This window comes from Salvelinus alpinus, chromosome 8 (assembly GCF_045679555.1).
Source record: "Salvelinus alpinus chromosome 8, SLU_Salpinus.1, whole genome shotgun sequence".
Lineage (NCBI taxonomy): Eukaryota > Metazoa > Chordata > Actinopteri > Salmoniformes > Salmonidae > Salvelinus > Salvelinus alpinus.
In genome coordinates, this window is record NC_092093.1 from 3,922,264 (window position 1) to 3,941,769 (window position 19,506).

A 19,506-nucleotide genomic window follows, 5' to 3' on the forward strand; every position below is an offset into this window, starting at 1 on the left:
TATTATCTACCTGGCTAGGGAAGCTGTTCTGGAGGGGAGACCCACAGGTATTTATTATCTACCTGGCTAGGGAAGCTGTTCTGGAGGGGAGACCCACAGGTATTTATTATCTACCTGGCTAGGGAAGCTGTTCTGTAGGGGAGACCCACAGGTATTTATTATCTACCTGGCTAGGGAAGCTGTTCTGGAGGGGAGACCCACAGGTATTTATCTACCTGGCTAGGGAAGCTGTTCTGTAGGGGAGACCCACAGGTATTTATTATCTACCTGGCTAGGGAAGCTGTTCTGGAGGGGAGACCCACAGGTATTTATTATCTACCTGGCTAGGGAAGCTGTTCTGGAGGGGAGACCCACAGGTATTTATTATCTACCTGGCTAGGGAAGCTGTTCTGGAGGGGAGACCCACAGGTATTTATTATCTACCTGGCTAGGGAAGCTGTTCTGGTGGGGAGACCCACAGGTATTTATCTACCTGGCTAGGGAAGCTGTTCTGGAGGGGAGACCCACAGGTATTTATTATCTACCTGGCTAGGGAAGCTGTTCTGGAGGGGAGACCCACAGGTATTTATTATCTACCTGGCTAGGGAAGCTGTTCTGGAGGGGAGACCCACAGGTATTTATTATCTACCTGGCTAGGGAAGCTGTTCTGGAGGGGAGACCCACAGGTATTTGTCTACCTGGCTAGGGAAGCTGTTCTGGAGGGGAGACCCAGAGGTATTTATTATCTACCTGGCTAGGGAAGCTGTTCTGGTGGGGAGACCCACAGGTATTTATCTACCTGGCTAGGGAAGCTGTTCTGGAGGGGAGACCCACAGGTATTTATTATCTACCTGGCTAGGGAAGCTGTTCTGGAGGGGAGACCCACAGGTATTTATTATTTACCTGGCTAGGGAAGCTGTTCTGTAGGGGAGACCCACAGATATTTATCTACCTGGCTAGGGAAGCTGTTCTGGAAGGGAGACCCACAGGTATTTATCTACCTGGCTAGGGAAGCTGTTCTGTAGGGGAGACCCACAGGTATTTATTATCTACCTGGCTAGGGAAGCTGTTCTGTAGGGGAGACCCACAGATATTTATCTACCTGGCTAGGGAAGCTGTTCTGGAGGGGAGACCCACAGGTATTTATTATCTACCTGGCTTGGGAAGCTGTTCTGGAGGGGAGACCCACAGGTATTTATTATCTACCTGGCTAGGGAAGCTGTTCTGTAGGGGAGACCCACATATATTTATCTACCTGGCTAGGGAAGCTGTTCTGGAAGGGAGACCCACAGGTATTTATCTACCTGGCTAGGGAAGCTGTTCTGTAGGGGAGACCCACAGGTATTTATTATCTACCTGGCTAGGGAAGCTGTTCTGGAGGGGAGACCCACAGGTATTTATTATCTACCTGGCTAGGGAAGCTGTTCTGGTGGGGAGACCCACAGGTATTTATCTACCTGGCTAGGGAAGCTGTTCTGGAGGGGAGACCCACAGGCATTTATTATCTACCTGGCTAGGGAAGCTGTTCTGGAGGGGAGACCCACAGGTATTTATTATCTACCTGGCTAGGGAAGCTGTTCTGTAGGGGAGACCCACAGGTATTTATTATCTACCTGGCTAGGGAAGCTGTTCTGTAGGGGAGACCCACAGATATTTATCTACCTGGCTAGGGAAGCTGTTCTGGAAGGGAGACCCACAGGTATTTATCTACCTGGCTAGGGAAGCTGTTCTGTAGGGGAGACCCACAGGTATTTATTATCTACCTGGCTAGGGAAGCTGTTCTGTAGAGGAGACCCACAGATATTTATCTACCTGGCTAGGGAAGCTGTTCTGTAGGGGAGACCCACAGGTATTTATCTACCTGGCTAGGGAAGCTGTTCTGTAGGGGAGACCCACAGATATTTATCTACCTGGCTAGGGAAGCTGTTCTGGAGGGGAGACCCACAGGTATTTATCTACCTGGCTAGGGAAGCTGTTCTGGAGGGGAGACCCACAGGTATTTATTATCTACCTGGCTAGGGAAGCTGTTCTGGAGGGGAGACCCACAGGTATTTATTATCTACCTGGCTAGGGAAGCTGTTCTGGAGGGGAGACCCACAGGTATTTATTATCTACCTGGCTAGGGAAGCTGTTCTGTAGGGGAGACCCACAGGTATTTATCTACCTGGCTAGGGAAGCTGTTCTGTAGGGGAGACCCACAGGTATTTATCTACCTGGCTAGGGAAGCTGTTCTGTAGGGGAGACCCACAGGTATTTATCTACCTGGCTAGGGAAGCTGTTCTGTAGGGGAGACCCACAGGTATTTATCTACCTGGCTAGGGAAGCTGTTCTGTAGGGGAGACCCACAGGTATTTATCTACCTGGCTAGGGAAGCTGTTCTGTAGGGGAGACCCACAGGTATTTATCTACCTGGCTAGGGAAGCTGTTCTGGAGGGGAGACCCACAGGTATTTATCTACCTGGCTAGGGAAGCTGTTCTGGAGGGGAGACCCACAGGTATTTATCTACCTGGCTAGGGAAGCTGTTCTGGAGGGGAGACCCACAGGTATTTATTATCTACCTGGCTAGGGAAGCTGTTCTGTAGGGGAGACCCACAGGTATTTATCTACCTGGCTAGGGAAGCTGTTCTGGAGGGGAGACTCACAGGTATTTATCTACCTGGCTAGGGAAGCTGTTCTGTAGGGGAGACCCACAGGTATTTATCTACCTGGCTAGGGAAGCTGTTCTGTAGGGGAGACCCACAGGTATTTATCTACCTGGCTAGGGAAGCTGTTCTGTAGGGGAGACCCACAGGTATTTATCTACCTGGCTAGGGAAGCTGTTCTGGAGGGGAGACCCACAGGTATTTATTATCTACCTGGCTAGGGAAGCTGTTCTGGAGGGGAGACCCACAGGTATTTATCTACCTGGCTAGGGAAGCTGTTCTGGAGGGGAGACCCACAGGCATTTATTATCTACCTGGCTAGGGAAGCTGTTCTGGAGGGGAGACCCACAGGTATTTATTATCTACCTGGCTAGGGAAGCTGTTCTGGAGGGGAGACCCACAGGTATTTATTATCTACCTGGCTAGGGAAGCTGTTCTGGAGGGGAGACCCACAGGTATTTATTATCTACCTGGCTAGGGAAGCTGTTCTGTAGGGGAGACCCACAGGTATTTATTATCTACCTGGCTAGGGAAGCTGTTCTGTAGGGGAGACCCACAGGTATTTATTATCTACCTGGCTAGGGAAGCTGTTCTGTAGGGGAGACCCACAGGTATTTATTATCTACCTGGCTAGGGAAGCTGTTCTGTAGGGGAGACCCACAGGTATTTATTATCTACCTGGCTAGGGAAGCTGTTCTGTAGGGGAGACCCACAGGTATTTATTATCTACCTGGCTAGGGAAGCTGTTCTGTAGGGGAGACCCACAGGTATTTATTATCTACCTGGCTAGGGAAGCTGTTCTGTAGGGGAGACCCACAGGTATTTATCTACCTGGCTAGGGAAGCTGTTCTGGAGGGGAGACCCACAGGTATTTATCTACCTGGCTAGGGAAGCTGTTCTGGTGGGGAGACCCACAGGTATTTATCTACCTGGCTAGGGAAGCTGTTCTGGAGGGGAGACCCACAGGTATTTATCTACCTGGCTAGGGAAGCTGTTCTGGAGGGGAGACCCACAGGTATTTATTATCTACCTGGCTAGGGAAGCTGTTCTGGAGGGGAGACCCACAGGTATTTATCTACCTGGCTAGGGAAGCTGTTCTGGAGGGGAGACCCACAGGTATTTATTATCTACCTGGCTAGGGAAGCTGTTCTGGAGGGGAGACCCACAGGTATTTATCTACCTGGCTAGGGAAGCTGTTCTGGAGGGGAGACCCACAGGTATTTATTATCTACCTGGCTAGGGAAGCTGTTCTGTAGGGGAGACCCACAGGTATTTATCTACCTGGCTAGGGAAGCTGTTCTGTAGGGGAGACCCACAGGTATTTATCTACCTGGCTAGGGAAGCTGTTCTGGAGGGGAGACCCACAGGTATTTATCTACCTGGCTAGGGAAGCTGTTCTGGAGGGGAGACCCACAGGTATTTATCTACCTGGCTAGGGAAGCTGTTCTGGAGGGGAGACCCACAGGTATTTATCTACCTGGCTAGGGAAGCTGTTCTGTAGGGGAGACCCACAGGTATTTATCTACCTGGCTAGGGAAGCTGTTCTGGAGGGGAGACCCACAGGTATTTATCTACCTGGCTAGGGAAGCTGTTCTGGAGGGGAGACCCAGCACCTTTATTTAAACAGAGACATATTTTTTTAATGAGCCCTGTAATACAAAAATGCACATTAAATACAATAGAATACAATAGAATCAAACAGTTTCCCAACCCCAACAAGACAACAGAAGTCCATTATAAACTAGAAAAGTAAATTTCCTGATTAAAATGTGTTGTGCTTGCTAGCTTGTTTTAAGTATTTATGTTTTCTAAGTATGTTATAGTAGTGGTAGTGACTGGTTATAGTAGTGGTAGTGACTGGTTATAGTTATAGTAGTGGTAGTGTCTGGTTATAGTAGTGGTAGTGACTGGTTATAGTAGTGGTAGTGTCTGGTTATAGTAGTGGTAGTGACTGGTTATAGTAGTGGTAGTGACTGGTTATAGTTATAGTAGTGGTAGTGTCTGGTTATAGTAGTGGTAGTGACTGGTTATAGTAGTGGTAGTGTCTGGTTATAGTAGTGGTAGTGTCTGGTTATAGTAGTGGTAGTGACTGGTTATAGTAGTGGTAGTGACTGGTTATAGTAGTGGTAGTGACTGGTTATAGTAGTGGTAGTGACTGGTTATAGTAGTGGTAGTGACTGGTTATAGTAGTGGTAGTGACTGGTTATAGTAGTGGTAGTGACTGGTTATAGTTATAGTAGTGACTGGTTATAGTAGTGGTAGTGACTGGTTATAGTAGTGGTAGTGACTGGTTATAGTAGTGGTAGTGACTGGTTATAGTAGTGGTAGTGACTGGTTATAGTAGTGGTAGTGACTGGTTATAGTAGTGGTAGTGACTGGTTATAGTAGTGGTAGTGTCTGGTTAGAGTTGGAAAAGTATGTACATGAAAATAGTTATTAATTTCTTGGAATGTAAATAATATCCTGAACATGTGAAAGTTGGTTAGCAGTTAAACATGTTTGTTGAAGGGTATTATATGCAAATTAATTCACATTTAACAAGTTATAATTTAACAAGTTTCGAAAAAGGGTAACTTTGTTTTAATGTTCGTAGCTGAAATGGTAGCTTTTAAAATATTTACCGCTGTGTTCTTGTGTTTGGCATTGAATCCACGAAGAAGAAGAAAAATCTATAGTTTATAACAGTTTCAGAGAATTAGAAGTTAGGATAGAACAGTTGATGTTGAGATGTCTGTTACTAGAACTCTGTGAATCATTTATTTGGGCTGTTGCAGTTAAATCTAATGAACTTATCCTCTGCAGCAGAGTTATCTCTGGGTCTTCCTGCAGCAGAGTTATCTCTGGGTCTTCCTGCAGCAGAGGTATCTCTGGGTCTTCCTGCAGCAGAGGTATCTCTGGGTCTTCCTGCAGCAGAGGTATCTCTGGGTCTTCCTGCAGCAGAGGTATCTCTGGGTCTTCCTGCAGCAGAGGTATCTCTGGGTCTTCCTGCAGCAGAGGTAACTCTGGGTCTTCCTGCAGCAGAGGTATCTCTGGGTCTTCCTGCAGCAGAGTTATCTCTGGGTCTTCCTGCAGCAGAGGTATCTCTGGGTCTTCCTGCAGCAGAGTTATCTCTGGGTCTTCCTGCAGCAGAGTTATCTCTGGGTCTTCCTGCAGCAGAGTTATCTCTGGGTCTTCCTGCAGCAGAGTTATCTCTGGGTCTTCCTGCAGCAGAGTTATCTCTGGGTCTTCCTGCAGCAGAGTTATCTCTGGGTCTTCCTGCAGCAGAGTTATCTCTGGGTCTTCCTGCAGCAGAGTTATCTCTGGGTCTTCCTGCAGCAGAGTTATCTCTGGGTCTTCCTGCAGCAGAGTTATCTCTGGGTCTTCCTGCAGCAGAGGTATCTCTGGGTCTTCCTGCAGCAGAGGTATCTCTGGGTCTTCCTGCAGCAGAGTTATCTCTGGGTCTTCCTGCAGCAGAGGTATCTCTGGGTCTTCCTGCAGCAGAGGTATCTCTGGGTCTTCCTGCAGCAGAGGTATCTCTGGGTCTTCCTGCAGCAGAGGTATCTCTGGGTCTTCCTGCAGCAGAGGTATCTCTGGGTCTTCCTGCAGCAGAGTTATCTCTGGGTCTTCCTGCAGCAGAGGTATCTCTGGGTCTTCCTGCAGCAGAGGTATCTCTGGGTCTTCCTGCAGCAGAGTTATCTCTGGGTCTTCCTGCAGCAGAGTTATCTCTGGGTCTTCCTGCAGCAGAGTTATCTCTGGGTCTTCCTGCAGCAGAGTTATCTCTGGGTCTTCCTGCAGCAGAGTTATCTTTGGGTCTTCCTGCAGCAGAGTTATCTCTGGGTCTTCCATTCCTGCGACGGTCCTCATGAGAGCCAGTTTCATCACAGCGCTTGATGTTTTTTTGCGACAGAACTTTTAAAGTTCACGAAATGTTCCTAAGGGTCAAAAAATGACCCGCCTTCGCTAAATGGCTAAAATAAAGCAGCTTAATTGAATTTTAAACTCCAACTCTATTTAGCATGAAGAAACAACCTGTCATTCATCACAAACGTTGTGAATGTCTGGGTTTTCCCTCTTCACAATGCAGAAAGACTGCATTTAATCAGTGGACACCACTCGTTTTTATTACAACACACCTGTCATAATTGTTTTCTTTACTAAAGTAGAGGTTTATTATTATTATTGCTAAAGGGTCTGCATAGGTGTAAACATACATACAAGAGATAGCCCTTGTACAACCTAAGAGAGTAGCAGAAATGTGCAGAAAGTAGTTTTGAATGCATTTTATTGAAGGGAAACAATAACAGTCTTGATCTTTATTTATCTTTATTGGCAACATACATTCTTATATACTGTACAATGTGGAATTCAACTACAAAATATTAGTCTCATCCCATTTTTTTAAACCATTGCCCCCACCCACAAGGTGTATAAACAACAACAATAAATAAAGAATAAAATAAGATAATAGATATAAAAAAAAAGATGTGAAGAACATAAATCAATCAACTCTAATTAGCAGGACATTATGCAAGTGTGTGTCCAGGTTGTCCACGCCTCCATTGTTGTGGTTGTTTTAAATGTATTTATTTCACCTTTATTTAACCAGGTAGGCTAGTTGAGAACAAGTTCTCATTTGCAACTGCGACCTGGCCAAGATAAAGCAAAGCAGTTTGACACAAACAACAACACAGAGTTACACATGGAGTAAACAAACATACAATCAATAACACAATAGAAAAAAAGAAAACAAAAAGTATTTATACAGTGTGTGCAAATGAGGTACGGCAATAAATAGGCCGTAGTGGCGAAGTAAATTACAATATAGTAATTAAACACTGGAATGATAGATGTGCAAGTAGAGATACTGGGGTGCAAAGGAGCAAGATAAATAAATAAATACAGTATGGGGATGAGGTAGGTAGATAGATGGGCTGTTTACAGATGGGCTATGTACAGGTGCAGTGATCTGTGAGCTGCTCTGACAGCTGATGCTTAAAGCTAGTGAGGGAGATACGAGTCTCCAGCTTCAGTGATTTTTGCAGTTCGTTCCAGTCATTGGCAGCAGAGAACTGGAAGGAAAGGCGGCCAAAGGAGGAATTGGCTTTGGGGGTGACCAGTGAGATATACCTGCTGGAGCGTGTGCTACGGGGTGGGTGCTGCTATGGTGACCAGTGAGCTGAGATAAGGCGGGGCTTTACCTAGCAGAGACTTGTAGATGACCTGGAGCCAGTGGGTTTGGCGACGAGTATGAAGCGAGGTCCAGCCAACAGGAGCGTACAGGTCACAGTGGTGGGTAGTATATGGGGTATTTCTTTAGAAATATTTCTTTCTTTTGAAAGAAAGGATTTAGAAAGAAAGGTCCAGATTGTCTAGCCCGGCTGATTTTTAGTGGTCCAGATTTTGCAGCTCTTTCAGAACATCAGCTGTCCGGATTTGGGTGAAGGAGAAATGGGCAAGGCTTGGGTGAGTTGCTGTGGGGGGTGCAGTGCTGTTGACCGGGGTAGGGGTAGCCAGGTGGAAAGCATGGCCAGCTATAGAAAAATGCTTATTGAAATTCTCAATTATAGTGGATTTATTGGTGGTGACAGTGTTACCTAGCCTCAGTGCAGTGGGCAGCTGGGAGGAGGTGCTCTTATTCTCCATGGACTTTACAGTGTCCCAGAACTACAGGTTGCAAATTCTGTTTGAAAAAGCTAGCCTTAGCTTTCCTAACTGCCTGTGTATATTGGTTCCTAACTTCCCTGAAAAGTTGCATATCGCGGGGGCTATTCGATGCTAATGCAGAACGCCACAGGATGTTTTTGGGCTGGTCAAGGGCAGTCAGGTCAGGAGAGAACCAAGGGCTATATCTGTTCCTGGTTCTACATTTTTTGAATGGGGCATGCTTGTTTAAGATGGTGAGGAAAGCATTTTTAAAGAAAGACCAGGCATCCTCTACTGACGGGATGTGGTCAATATCCTTCCAGGATACCCGGGCCAGGTCGATTAGAAAGGCCTGCTCGCTGAAGTGTTTCAGGGAGCGTTTGACAGTGATGAGGGGTGGTCGTTTGACCGCAGACCCGTTACGGATGCAGGCAATGAGGTAGTGATCGCTGAGATCCTGGTTGAAAACAGTAGAGGTGTATTTGGAGGGCAAGTTGGTTAGGATGATATCTATGAGGGTGCCCGTGTTTACGGCTTTGGGGTTGTACCTGGTGGGTTCATTGATAATTTGTGTGAGATTGAGGGCATCAAGCTTAGATTGTAGGATGGCCGGGGTGTTAAGCATGTCCCAGTTTAGGTCACCTAACAAACACGATCTCTGAAGATAGATGAGGGGCAATCAGTTCACATATGTTGTCCAGGGCACAGCTGGTGGCAGAGGGCGGTCTATAGCAGGCGGCAATGGTGAGAGACTTGTTTCTTGAAAGGTGGATTTTTAAAAGTAGAAGCTCGAAATGTTTGGGTACAGACCTGGTTAGTAAAGACAGAACTCTGCAGGCTATCTCTACAGTCCAGGATGATGGCTGGCTTCCTGTCCTCATGATCACTGATCACAGCCATTTTGTGCAGTGTGCTCAGGAGGATTCTTTCTTCTTCTTTAGGAGGTAAGAAACTAGAGTGGTGGCAAACTGTGATGAGAAGGCCTCTCTCCCCCATGTTGTGAGGAGTGCAGGGGGGATCTCAGGCTGTTCTTTCTGTGTCAACCATGGTGATCTTCCTCTTCAGGAGCTGCTGGCTGAGTTCAATCAGGAGCACACAGTCTCAATTTCTCATTTTGTGTGTGTATGTCTTTGTGGCTTTTGTGGTGTGTAAATTATTTTATAACTGCTGGGTCAAAAATGACCCTAAGACAATCTATGTACCCTGGTGGTGTACAGCTTTCATGGAAATATGAACTACGGCGATGTGTCACTTTTTCTAATGATGTTTTTCTAATGTAAGAAATCTAGTTATGCTTCAGCAAGCACACCTAACAACATGTACCCTCCTCTTTTCTAAAGGTTTTAAAGAGACCCCCCCAGACAGAACAGGACTACCTCCACACCTAACAACATGTACCCTCTTTTCTAAAGGTTTTAAAGAGACCCCCCCCAGACAGAACAGGACTACCTCCACACCTAACAACATGTACCCTCTTTTCTAAAGGTTTTAAAGAGACCCCCCCAGACAGAACAGGACTACCTCCACACCTAACAACATGTACCCTCCTCTTTTCTAAAGGTTTTAAAGAGACCCCCCCAGACAGGACAGGACTACCTCCACACCTAACAACATGTACCCTCCTCTTTTCTAAAGGTTTTAAAGAGACCCCCCCAGACAGAACAGGACTACCTCCACACCTAACAACATGTACCCTCCTCTTTTCTAAAGGTTTTAAAGAGACCCCCCCAGACAGAACAGGACTACCTCCACACCTAACAACATGTACCCTCTTTTCTAAAGGTTTTAAAGAGACCCCCCCCAGACAGAACAGGACTACCTCCACACCTAACAACATGTACCCTCTTTTCTAAAGGTTTTAAAGAGACCCCCCCAGACAGAACAGGACTACCTCCACACCTAACAACATGTACCCTCCTCTTTTCTAAAGGTTTTAAAGAGACCCCCCCAGACAGGACAGGACTACCTCCACACCTAACAACATGTACCCTCCTCTTTTCTAAAGGTTTTAAAGAGACCCCCCCAGACAGAACAGGACTACCTCCACACCTAACAACATGTACCCTCCTCTTTTCTAAAGGTTTTAAAGAGACCCCCCCAGACAGAACAGGACTACCTCCACGCCTAACAACATGTACCCTCCTCTTTTCTAAAGGTTTTAAAGAGACCCCCCCAGACAGGACAGGACTACCTCCACACCTAACAACATGTACCCTCCTCTTTTCTAAAGGTTTTAAAGAGACCCCCCCAGACAGAACAGGACTACCTCCACACCTAACAACATGTACCCTCCTCTTTTCTAAAGGTTTTAAAGAGACCCCCCCAGACAGAACAGGACTACCTCCACACCTAACAACATGTACCCTCTTTTCTAAAGGTTTTAAAGAGACCCCCCCCCAGACAGAACAGGACTACCTCCACACCTAACAACATGTACCCTCTTTTCTAGAGGTTTTAAAGAGACCCCCCCAGACAGAACAGGACTACCTCCACACCTAACAACATGTACCCTCCTCTTTTCTAAAGGTTTTAAAGAGACCCCCCCAGACAGGACAGGACTACCTCCACACCTAACAACATGTACCCTCCTCTTTTCTAAAGGTTTTAAAGAGACCCCCCCAGACAGAACAGGACTACCTCCACACCTAACAACATGTACCCTCCTCTTTTCTAAAGGTTTTAAAGAGACCCCCCCAGACAGAACAGGACTACCTCCACGCCTATGACACCTGCGCTAAATACTTGGACAGACTGCTTCCTGCTGATGCTGTCCACTTCCTGGATGACATCACATTCTCTCCGCTAGCAGTCAATCAGGTGAGGATGATGATGGTAGTGATGGTCATTATGATGATGATGATGATGATGGGGACGAAGACGGTGGTGGAGGTGGTGACGAGAATTATGATAATAATGGTGGGGATGATGCTGAGTTAAGTTGATTAGGATCCTCATTAACTACAGCAGCTACTCTTCCTGGGGTCCATTAACTACTGAACATGCAGCAGCTACTCTTCCTGGGGTCCATTAACTACTGAACATGCAGCAGCTACTCTTCCTGGGGTTCATTAACTACTGAACATACAGCAGCTACTCTTCCTGGGGTTCATTAACTACTGAACATACAGCAGCTACTCTTCCTGGGGTTCATTAACTACTGAACATACAGCAGCTACTCTTCCTGGGGTTCATTAACTACTGAACATACAGCAGCTACTCTTCCTGGGGTTCATTAACTACTGAGCAGGCAGCAGCTACTCTTCCTGGGGTTCATTAACTAATGAACAGGCAGCAGCTACTCTTCCTGGGGTCCATTAACTACTGAACAGGCAGCAGCTACTCTTCCTGGGGTTCATTAACTACTGAACATACAGCAGCTACTCTTCCTGGGGTTCATTAACTACTGAACATGCAGCAGCTACTCTTCCTGGGGTCCATTAACTACTGAACATACAGCAGCTACTCTTCCTGGGGTTCATTAACTACTGAACATGCAGCAGCTACTCTTCCTGGGATCCATTAACTACTGAACATGTAGCAGCTACTCTTCCTGGGGTCCATTAACTACTGAACATACAGCAGCTACTCTTCCTGGGGTCCATTAACTACTGAACATGCAGCAGCTACTCTTCCTGGGGTCCATTAACTACTGAACATGCAGCAGCTACTCTTCCTGGGGTTCATTAACTACTGAACCTGCAGCAGCTACTCTTCCTGGGGTTCATTAACTACTGAATATACAGCAGCTACTCTTCCTGGGGTTCATTAACTACTGAACCTGCAGCAGCTACTCTGCCTGGGGTCCATTATCTACTGAACATGCAGCAGCTACTCTTCCTGGGGTTCATTAACTACTGAACATGCAGCAGCTACTCTTCCTGGGGTTCATTAACTACTGAACCTGAAGCAGCTACTCTTCCTGAGGTTCATTAACTACTGAATATACAGCAGCTACTCTTCCTGGGGTTCATTAACTACTGAACCTGCAGCAGCTACTCTTCCTGGGGTTCATTAACTACTGAACCTGCAGCAGCTACTCTTCCTGGGGTTCATTAACTACTGAACCTGGAGCAGCTACTCTTCCTGGGGTTCATTAACTACTGAATATACAGCAGCTACTCTTCCTGGGGTTCATTAGCTACTGAACCTGCAGCAGCTACTCTTCCTGGGGTTCATTAACTACTGAATATACAGCAGCTACTCTTCCTGGGGTTCATTAACTACTGAACATGCAGCAGCTACTCTTCCTGGGGTCCATTAACTACTGAACATGCAGCAGCTACTCTTCCTGGGGTTCATTAACTACTGAACATGCAGCAGCTACTCTTCCTGGGGTCCATTAACTACTGAACATGCAGCAGCTACTCTTCCTGGGGTTCATTAACTACTGAACATGCAGCAGCTACTCTTCCTGGGGTCCATTACCTACTGAACATGCAGCAGCTACTCTTCCTGGGGTTCATTAACTACTGAACATGCAGCAGCTACTCTTCCTGGGGTTCATTAACTACTGAACATGTAGCAGCTACTCTTCCTGGGGTTCATTAACTACTGAATATGCAGCAGCTACTCTTCCTGGGGTTCATTAACTACTGAATATGCAGCAGCTACTCTTCCTGGGGTTCATTAACTACTGAATATACAGCAGCTACTCTTCCTGGGGTCCATTAACTACTGAACATGCAGCAGCTACTCTTCCTGGGGTTCATTAACTACTGAACATGCAGCAGCTACTCTTCCTGGGGTCCATTACCTACTGAACATACAGCAGCTACTCTTCCTGGGGTTCATTAACTACTGAACATGCAGCAGCTACTCTTCCTGGGGTTCATTAACTACTGAACATACAGCAGCTACTCTTCCTGGGGTCCATTAACTACTGAACATGCTGCAGCTACTCTTCCTGGGGTTCATTAACTACTGAACATGCAGCAGCTACTCTTCCTGGGGTCCATTAGATACTGAACATACAGATACTCTTCCTGGGGTCCATTAACTACTGAACATACAGCAGCTACTCTTCCTGGGGTTCATTAACTACTGAACATGCAGCAGCTACTCTTCCTGGGGTTCATTAACTACTGAACATACAGCAGCTACTCTTCCTGGGGTTCATTAACTACTGAACATGCAGCAGCTACTCTTCCTGGGGTCCATTAACTACTGAACATGCAGCAGCTACTCTTCCTGGGGTTCATTAACTACTGAACATGCAGCAGCTACTCTTCCTGGGGTTCATTAACTACTGAACATGCAGCAGCTACTCTTCCTGGGGTTCATTAACTACTGAACATGCAGCAGCTACTCTTCCTGGGGTTCGTTAACTACTGAACATGCAGCAGCTACTCTTCCTGGGGTTCATTAACTACTGAACATGCAGCAGCTACTCTTCCTGGGGTCCATTAACTACTGAACAGGCAGCAGCTACTCTTCCTGGGGTTCATTAACTACTGAACATACAGCAGCTACTCTTCCTGGGGTTCATTAACTACTGAACATGCAGCAGCTACTCTTCCTGGGGTACATTAACTACTGAACATGCAGCAGCTACTCTTCCTGGGGTCCATTAACTACTGAACATACAGCAGCTACTCTTCCTGGGGTTCATTAACTACTGAACATGCAGCAGCTACTCTTCCTGGGGTTCATTAACTACTGAACATACAGCAGCTACTCTTCCTGGGGTTCATTAACTACTGAACATGCAGCAGCTACTCTTCCTGGGGTACATTAACTACTGAACATGCAGCAGCTACTCTTCCTGGGGTCCATTAACTACTGAACATACAGCAGCTACTCTTCCTGGGGTCCACTAACTACTGAACATGCAGCAGCTACTCTTCCTGGGGTTCATTAACTACTGAACATGCAGCAGCTACTCTTCCTGGGGTTCATTAACTACTGAACATGCAGCAGCTACTCTTCCTGGGGTCCATTAACTACTGAACATGCAGCAGCTACTCTTCCTGGGGTACATTAGATACTGAACATGCAGCAGCTACTCTTCCTGGGGTTCATTAGATACTGAACATGCAGCAGCTACTCTTCCTGGGGTTCATTAGATACTGAACATGCAGCAGCTACTCTTCCTGGGGTTCATTAGATACTGAACATGCAGCAGCTACTCTTCCTGGGGTTCATTAACTACTGAACATGCAGCAGCTACTCTTCCTGGGGTTCATTAACTACTGAACATACAGCAGCTACTCTTCCTGGGGTCCATTAACTACTGAACATGCAGCAGCTACTCTTCCTGGGGTTCATTAACTACTGAACATGCAGCAGCTACTCTTCCTGGGGTCCATTAACTACTGAACATGCAGCAGCTACTCTTCCTGGGGTTCATTAACTACTGAACATGCAGCAGCTACTCTTCCTGGGGTTCATTACCTACTGAACATGCAGCAGCTACTCCTCCTGTGGCAGAGCATTCCATGGTGACCTGGTTCTATACATAACTGAGGTACCTCCTGTGCCAGAGCATTCCATGGTGACATGGTTCTATACATAACTGAGTTACCTCCTGTGGCAGAGCATTCCATGATGACATGGTTCTATACATAACTGAGTTACCTCCTGTGGCAGAGCATTCCATGGTGACCTGGTTCTATACATAACTGAGTTACCTCCTGTGGCAGAGCATTCCATGGTGACATGGTTCTATACATACCTGAGTTACCTCCTGTGGCAGAGCATTCCATGGTGACATGGTTCTATACATAACTGAGTTACCTCCGGTGGCAGAGCATTCCATGGTGACCTGGTTCTATACATAACTGAGTTACCTCCTGTGGCAGAGCATTCCATGGTGACATGGTTCTATACATAACTGAGTTACCTCCTGTGGCAGAGCATTCCATGGTGACATGGTTCTATACATAACTGAGTTACCTCCGGTGGCAGAGCATTCCATGATGACATGGTTCTATACATAACTGAGTTACCTCCTGTGGCAGAGCATTCCATGGTGACATGGTTCTATACATAACTGAGTTACCTCCTGCTGCAGAGCATTCCATGGTGACATGGTTCTATACATAACTGAGTTACCTCCTGTGGCAGAGCATTCCATGGTGACATGGTTCTATACATAACTGAGTTACCTCCTGTGGCAGAGCATTCCTTGGTGACCTGGTTCTATACATAACTGAGTTACCTCCTGTGGCAGAGCATTCCACGGTGACATGGTTCTATACATAACTGAGTTACCTCCTGTGCCAGAGCATTCCATGGTGACCTGGTTCTATACATAACTGAGTTACCTCCGGTGGCAGAGCATTCCATGGTGACATGGTTCTATACATAACTGAGTTACCTCCTGTAGCAGAGCATTCCACGGTGACCTGGTTCTATACATAACTGAGTTACCTCCTGCTGCAGAGCATTCCATGGTTCTATACATAACTGAGTTACCTCCTGTGGCAGAGCATTCCATGGTGACCTGGTTCTATACATAACTGAGTTACCTCCTGTGGCAGAGCATTCCATGGTGACCTGGTTCTATACATAACTGAGTTACCTCCTGTCGCAGAGCATTCCATGGTGACCTGGTTCTATACATAACTGAGTTACCTCCTGTGGCAGAGCATTCCATGATGACATGGTTCTATACATAACTGAGTTACCTCCTGTGGCAGAGCATTCCATGGTGACATGGTTCTATACATAACTGAGTTACCTCCTGTGGCAGAGCGTTCCATGGTGACCTGGTTCTATACATAACTGAGTTACCTCCTGTAGCAGAGCATTCCATGGTGACCTGGTTCTATACATAACTGAGTTACCTCCTGTAGCAGAGCATTCCATGGTGACATGGTTCTATAGATAACTGAGTTACCTCCTGTGGCAGAGCATTCCACTGTGACCTGGTTCTATACATAACTGAGTTACCTCCTGTAGCAGAGCATTCCATGGTGACATGGTTCTATAGATAACTGAGTTACCTCCTGTGGCAGAGCATTCCACTGTGACCTGGTTCTATACATAACTGAGTTACCTCCTGTGGCAGAGCATTCCACTGTGACCTGGTTCTATACATGACTGAGTGACACATTAAGTCTGTTTGTGGTTTGGGTACAGTGCAGAAACCCTTAGTGGTGTTTCTGGTGGGGATGTCTGTCTGTTTTGAAGTGTATGCAAATTGATTATACAAGTGGTTAGGTGTTTTCAACAGTCAAATGTTAACAAGTCTAGAAGAGAAGTAGTTCATTTACTCCTCAACCAGGAAAAAGACTGTCATGCATGTTGTTGTCAGTTCTGTTTGTGAAGGCCAAGGTGTTCTGTTCTGAGTCGGCTGCAGCTTTGCTAGCTCTTTCTTTGCTGTACATGACCACATTACCAGACAGTCATCAAGACGGGACAAGACCACAGCCTGAACAACAGGTACAGTTGATCTGTGTCAAAAAGACAGACCATGTTTTTATAACAGACATACCTCTCCCCATCTTCACAACAACTTTGACTGCGATAACTGACGTTTCCAGTAGTGAGTTAAATGGGTTCTCCACATCAGTTGTTTGGAAGATTTCTCCAGTTTATCAATATACTGGTGTAGCTATGCACATCAGTTGCTAGGCAACTTGGTAACTGGCAGGAAGCAACATGAGCTCTTGAAAAAGATATTGAAAATGTTGACAGTTTTTTTTAATTTGTTAACATAATTAGAAAAACAATAGTTGTCATTAAACCGTTAACCACAGAGGCACAGAAGACCTCTGAAATACCAAGAAGCTAACGTGCTATTAGCGTTCGCAAAATCAAAAAAACAAGAAGCTAACCTGCTATTATATACTACCCTATACCAGGAAGGAACTCTGCCCTCACTGCTACCCTACCCTATACCAGGAAGGAACTCTGCCCTCACTGCTACCCTACCCTATACCAGGAAGGAACTCTGCCCTCACTGCTACCCTACCCTATACCAGGAAGGAACTCTGCCCTCACTGCTACCCTACCCTATACCAGGAAGGAACTCTGCCCTCACTGCTACCCTACCCTATACCAGGAAGGAACTCTGCCCTCACTGCTACCCTACCCTATACCAGGAAGGAACTCTGCCCTCACTCCTACCCTACCCTATACCAGGAAGGAACTCTGCCCTCACTGCTGCCCTACCCTATACCAGGAAGGAACTCTGCCCTCACTGCTACCCTACCCTATACCAGGAAGGAACTCTGCCCTCACTGCTACCCTACCCTATACCAGGAAGGAACTCTGCCCTCACTGCTACCCTACCCTATACCAGGAAGGAACTCTGCCCTCACTCCTACCCTACCCTATACCAGGAAGGAACTCTGCCCTCACTGCTGCCCTACCCTATACCAGGAAGGAACTCTGCCCTCACTGCTGCCCTACCCTATACCAGGAAGGAACTCTGCTGTCACTGCTGCCCTACCCTATACCAGGAAGGAACTTTGCTGTCATAGTAGTTGTATTAGTAGTTGTAGTTTTATTAGTAGTTTTATTAGTAGTTTTATTAGTAGTAGTAGTTGTATTAGTAGTAGTATTAGTAGTTGTATTAGTAGTTGTATTAGTAGTTGTAGCAGTAGTTGTATTAGTAGTAGTAGCAGTAGTTTCATTAGTTGTATTAGTAGTTGTAGCAGTAGTTTCATTAGTTGTATTAGTAGTTGTATTAGTAGTTGTAGCAGTAGTTTTATTAGTTGTAGTTGTATTAGTAGTTGTATTAGTAGTAGTAGCAGTAGTTGTATTAGTAGTAGTAGTTGTAGTTGTATTAGTAGTAGTATTAGTAGTTGTATTAGTAGTTGTAGCAGTAGTTGTATTAGTAGTTGTAGCAGTAGTTTTATTAGTAGTTGTAGCAGTAGTTTCATTAGTTGTATTAGTAGTTGTATTAGTAGTAGTAGTTGTAGTTGTATTAGTAGTAGTATTAGTAGTTGTATTAGTAGTTGTAGCAGTAGTTGTATTAGTAGTTGTAGCAGTAGTTTTATTAGTAGTAGTATTAGTAGTTGTATTAGTAGTTGTATTAGTAGTTGTAGCAGTAGTTTTATTAGTTGTAGTTGTAGTTGTATTAGTAGTTGTATTAGTAGTAGTAGCAGTAGTTTCATTAGTTGTATTAGTAGTTGTATTAGTAGTAGTAGTTGTAGTTGTATTAGTAGTAGTATTAGTAGTTGTATTAGTAGTTGTATTAGTAGTAGTAGCAGTAGTTGTATTAGTAGTTGTATTAGTAGTAGTTTCATTAGTTGTAGTTGTAGTTGTATTAGTAGTTGTAGCAGTAGTTGTAGCAGTAGTTTTATTAGTTGTATTAGTAGTAGTAGTTGTAGTTGTATTAGTAGTAGTATTAGTAGTTGTATTAGTAGTTGTAGCAGTAGTTGTATTAGTAGTTGTAGTTGTAGTTTTATTAGTAGTTTTATTAGTAGTTTTATTAGTAGTTTTATTAGTAGTTGTATTAGTAGTAGTAGCAGTAGTTTCATTAGTTGTATTAGTAGTAGTAGTTGTAGTTGTATTAGTAGTAGTATTAGTAGTTGTAGTTGTATTAGTAGTTGTAGCAGTAGTTTTATTAGTAGTTGTAGTTGTATTAGTAGTTGTATTAGTAGTTGTAGCAGTAGTTTCATTAGTTGTATTAGTAGTAGTATTAGTAGTTGTAGTAGTAGTTGTAGCAGTAGTTTTATTAGTAGTTGTAGTTGTATTAGTAGTTGTATTAGTAGTTGTATTAGTAGTTGTATTAGTAGTTGTAGCAGTAGTTGTAGCAGTAGTTTCATTAGTTGTATTAGTAGTTGTAGCAGTAGTTTTATTAGTAGTTGTATTAGTAGTTGTAGCAGTAGTTTTATTAGTAGTTGTATTAGTAGTTGTAGCAGTAGTTGTATTAGTAGTTGTATTAGTAGTTGTAGCAGTAGTTTCATTAGTTGTATTAGTAGTTGTAGCAGTAGTTTCATTAGTTGTATTAGTAGTTGTAGCAGTAGTTTTATTAGTAGTTGTATTAGTAGTTGTAGCAGTAGTTGTATTAGTAGTTGTATTAGTAGTTGTAGCAGTAGTTGTATTAGTAGTTGTATTAGTAGTTGTAGCAGTAGTTTCATTAGTTGTATTAGTAGTTGTAGCAGTAGTTTTATTAGTAGTTGTATTAGTAGTTGTATTAGTAGTTGTAGCAGTAGTTTCATTAGTTGTATTAGTAGTTGTATTAGTAGTTGTAGCAGTAGTTTTATTAGTTGTAGTTGTATTAGTAGTTGTATTAGTAGTAGTAGCAGTAGTTTCATTAGTTGTATTAGTAGTTGTATTAGTAGTAGTAGTTGTAGTTGTATTAGTAGTAGT

General features: G+C 44.8%; 1 protein-coding gene across 1 annotated transcript in view; it reads left to right on the forward strand.

Moving 5' to 3' along the window:
• The window catches only part of nbas (NBAS subunit of NRZ tethering complex), a 400,078-nt gene that overhangs the window by 289,726 nt on the left and 90,846 nt on the right, over positions 1-19,506 (forward strand). The window contains exon 46 of the mRNA XM_071412456.1: positions 10,921-11,061. Within this exon, the coding sequence (XP_071268557.1) occupies positions 10,921-11,061 (141 nt within the window). The remainder of the gene's footprint in view (positions 1-10,920; positions 11,062-19,506) is intronic.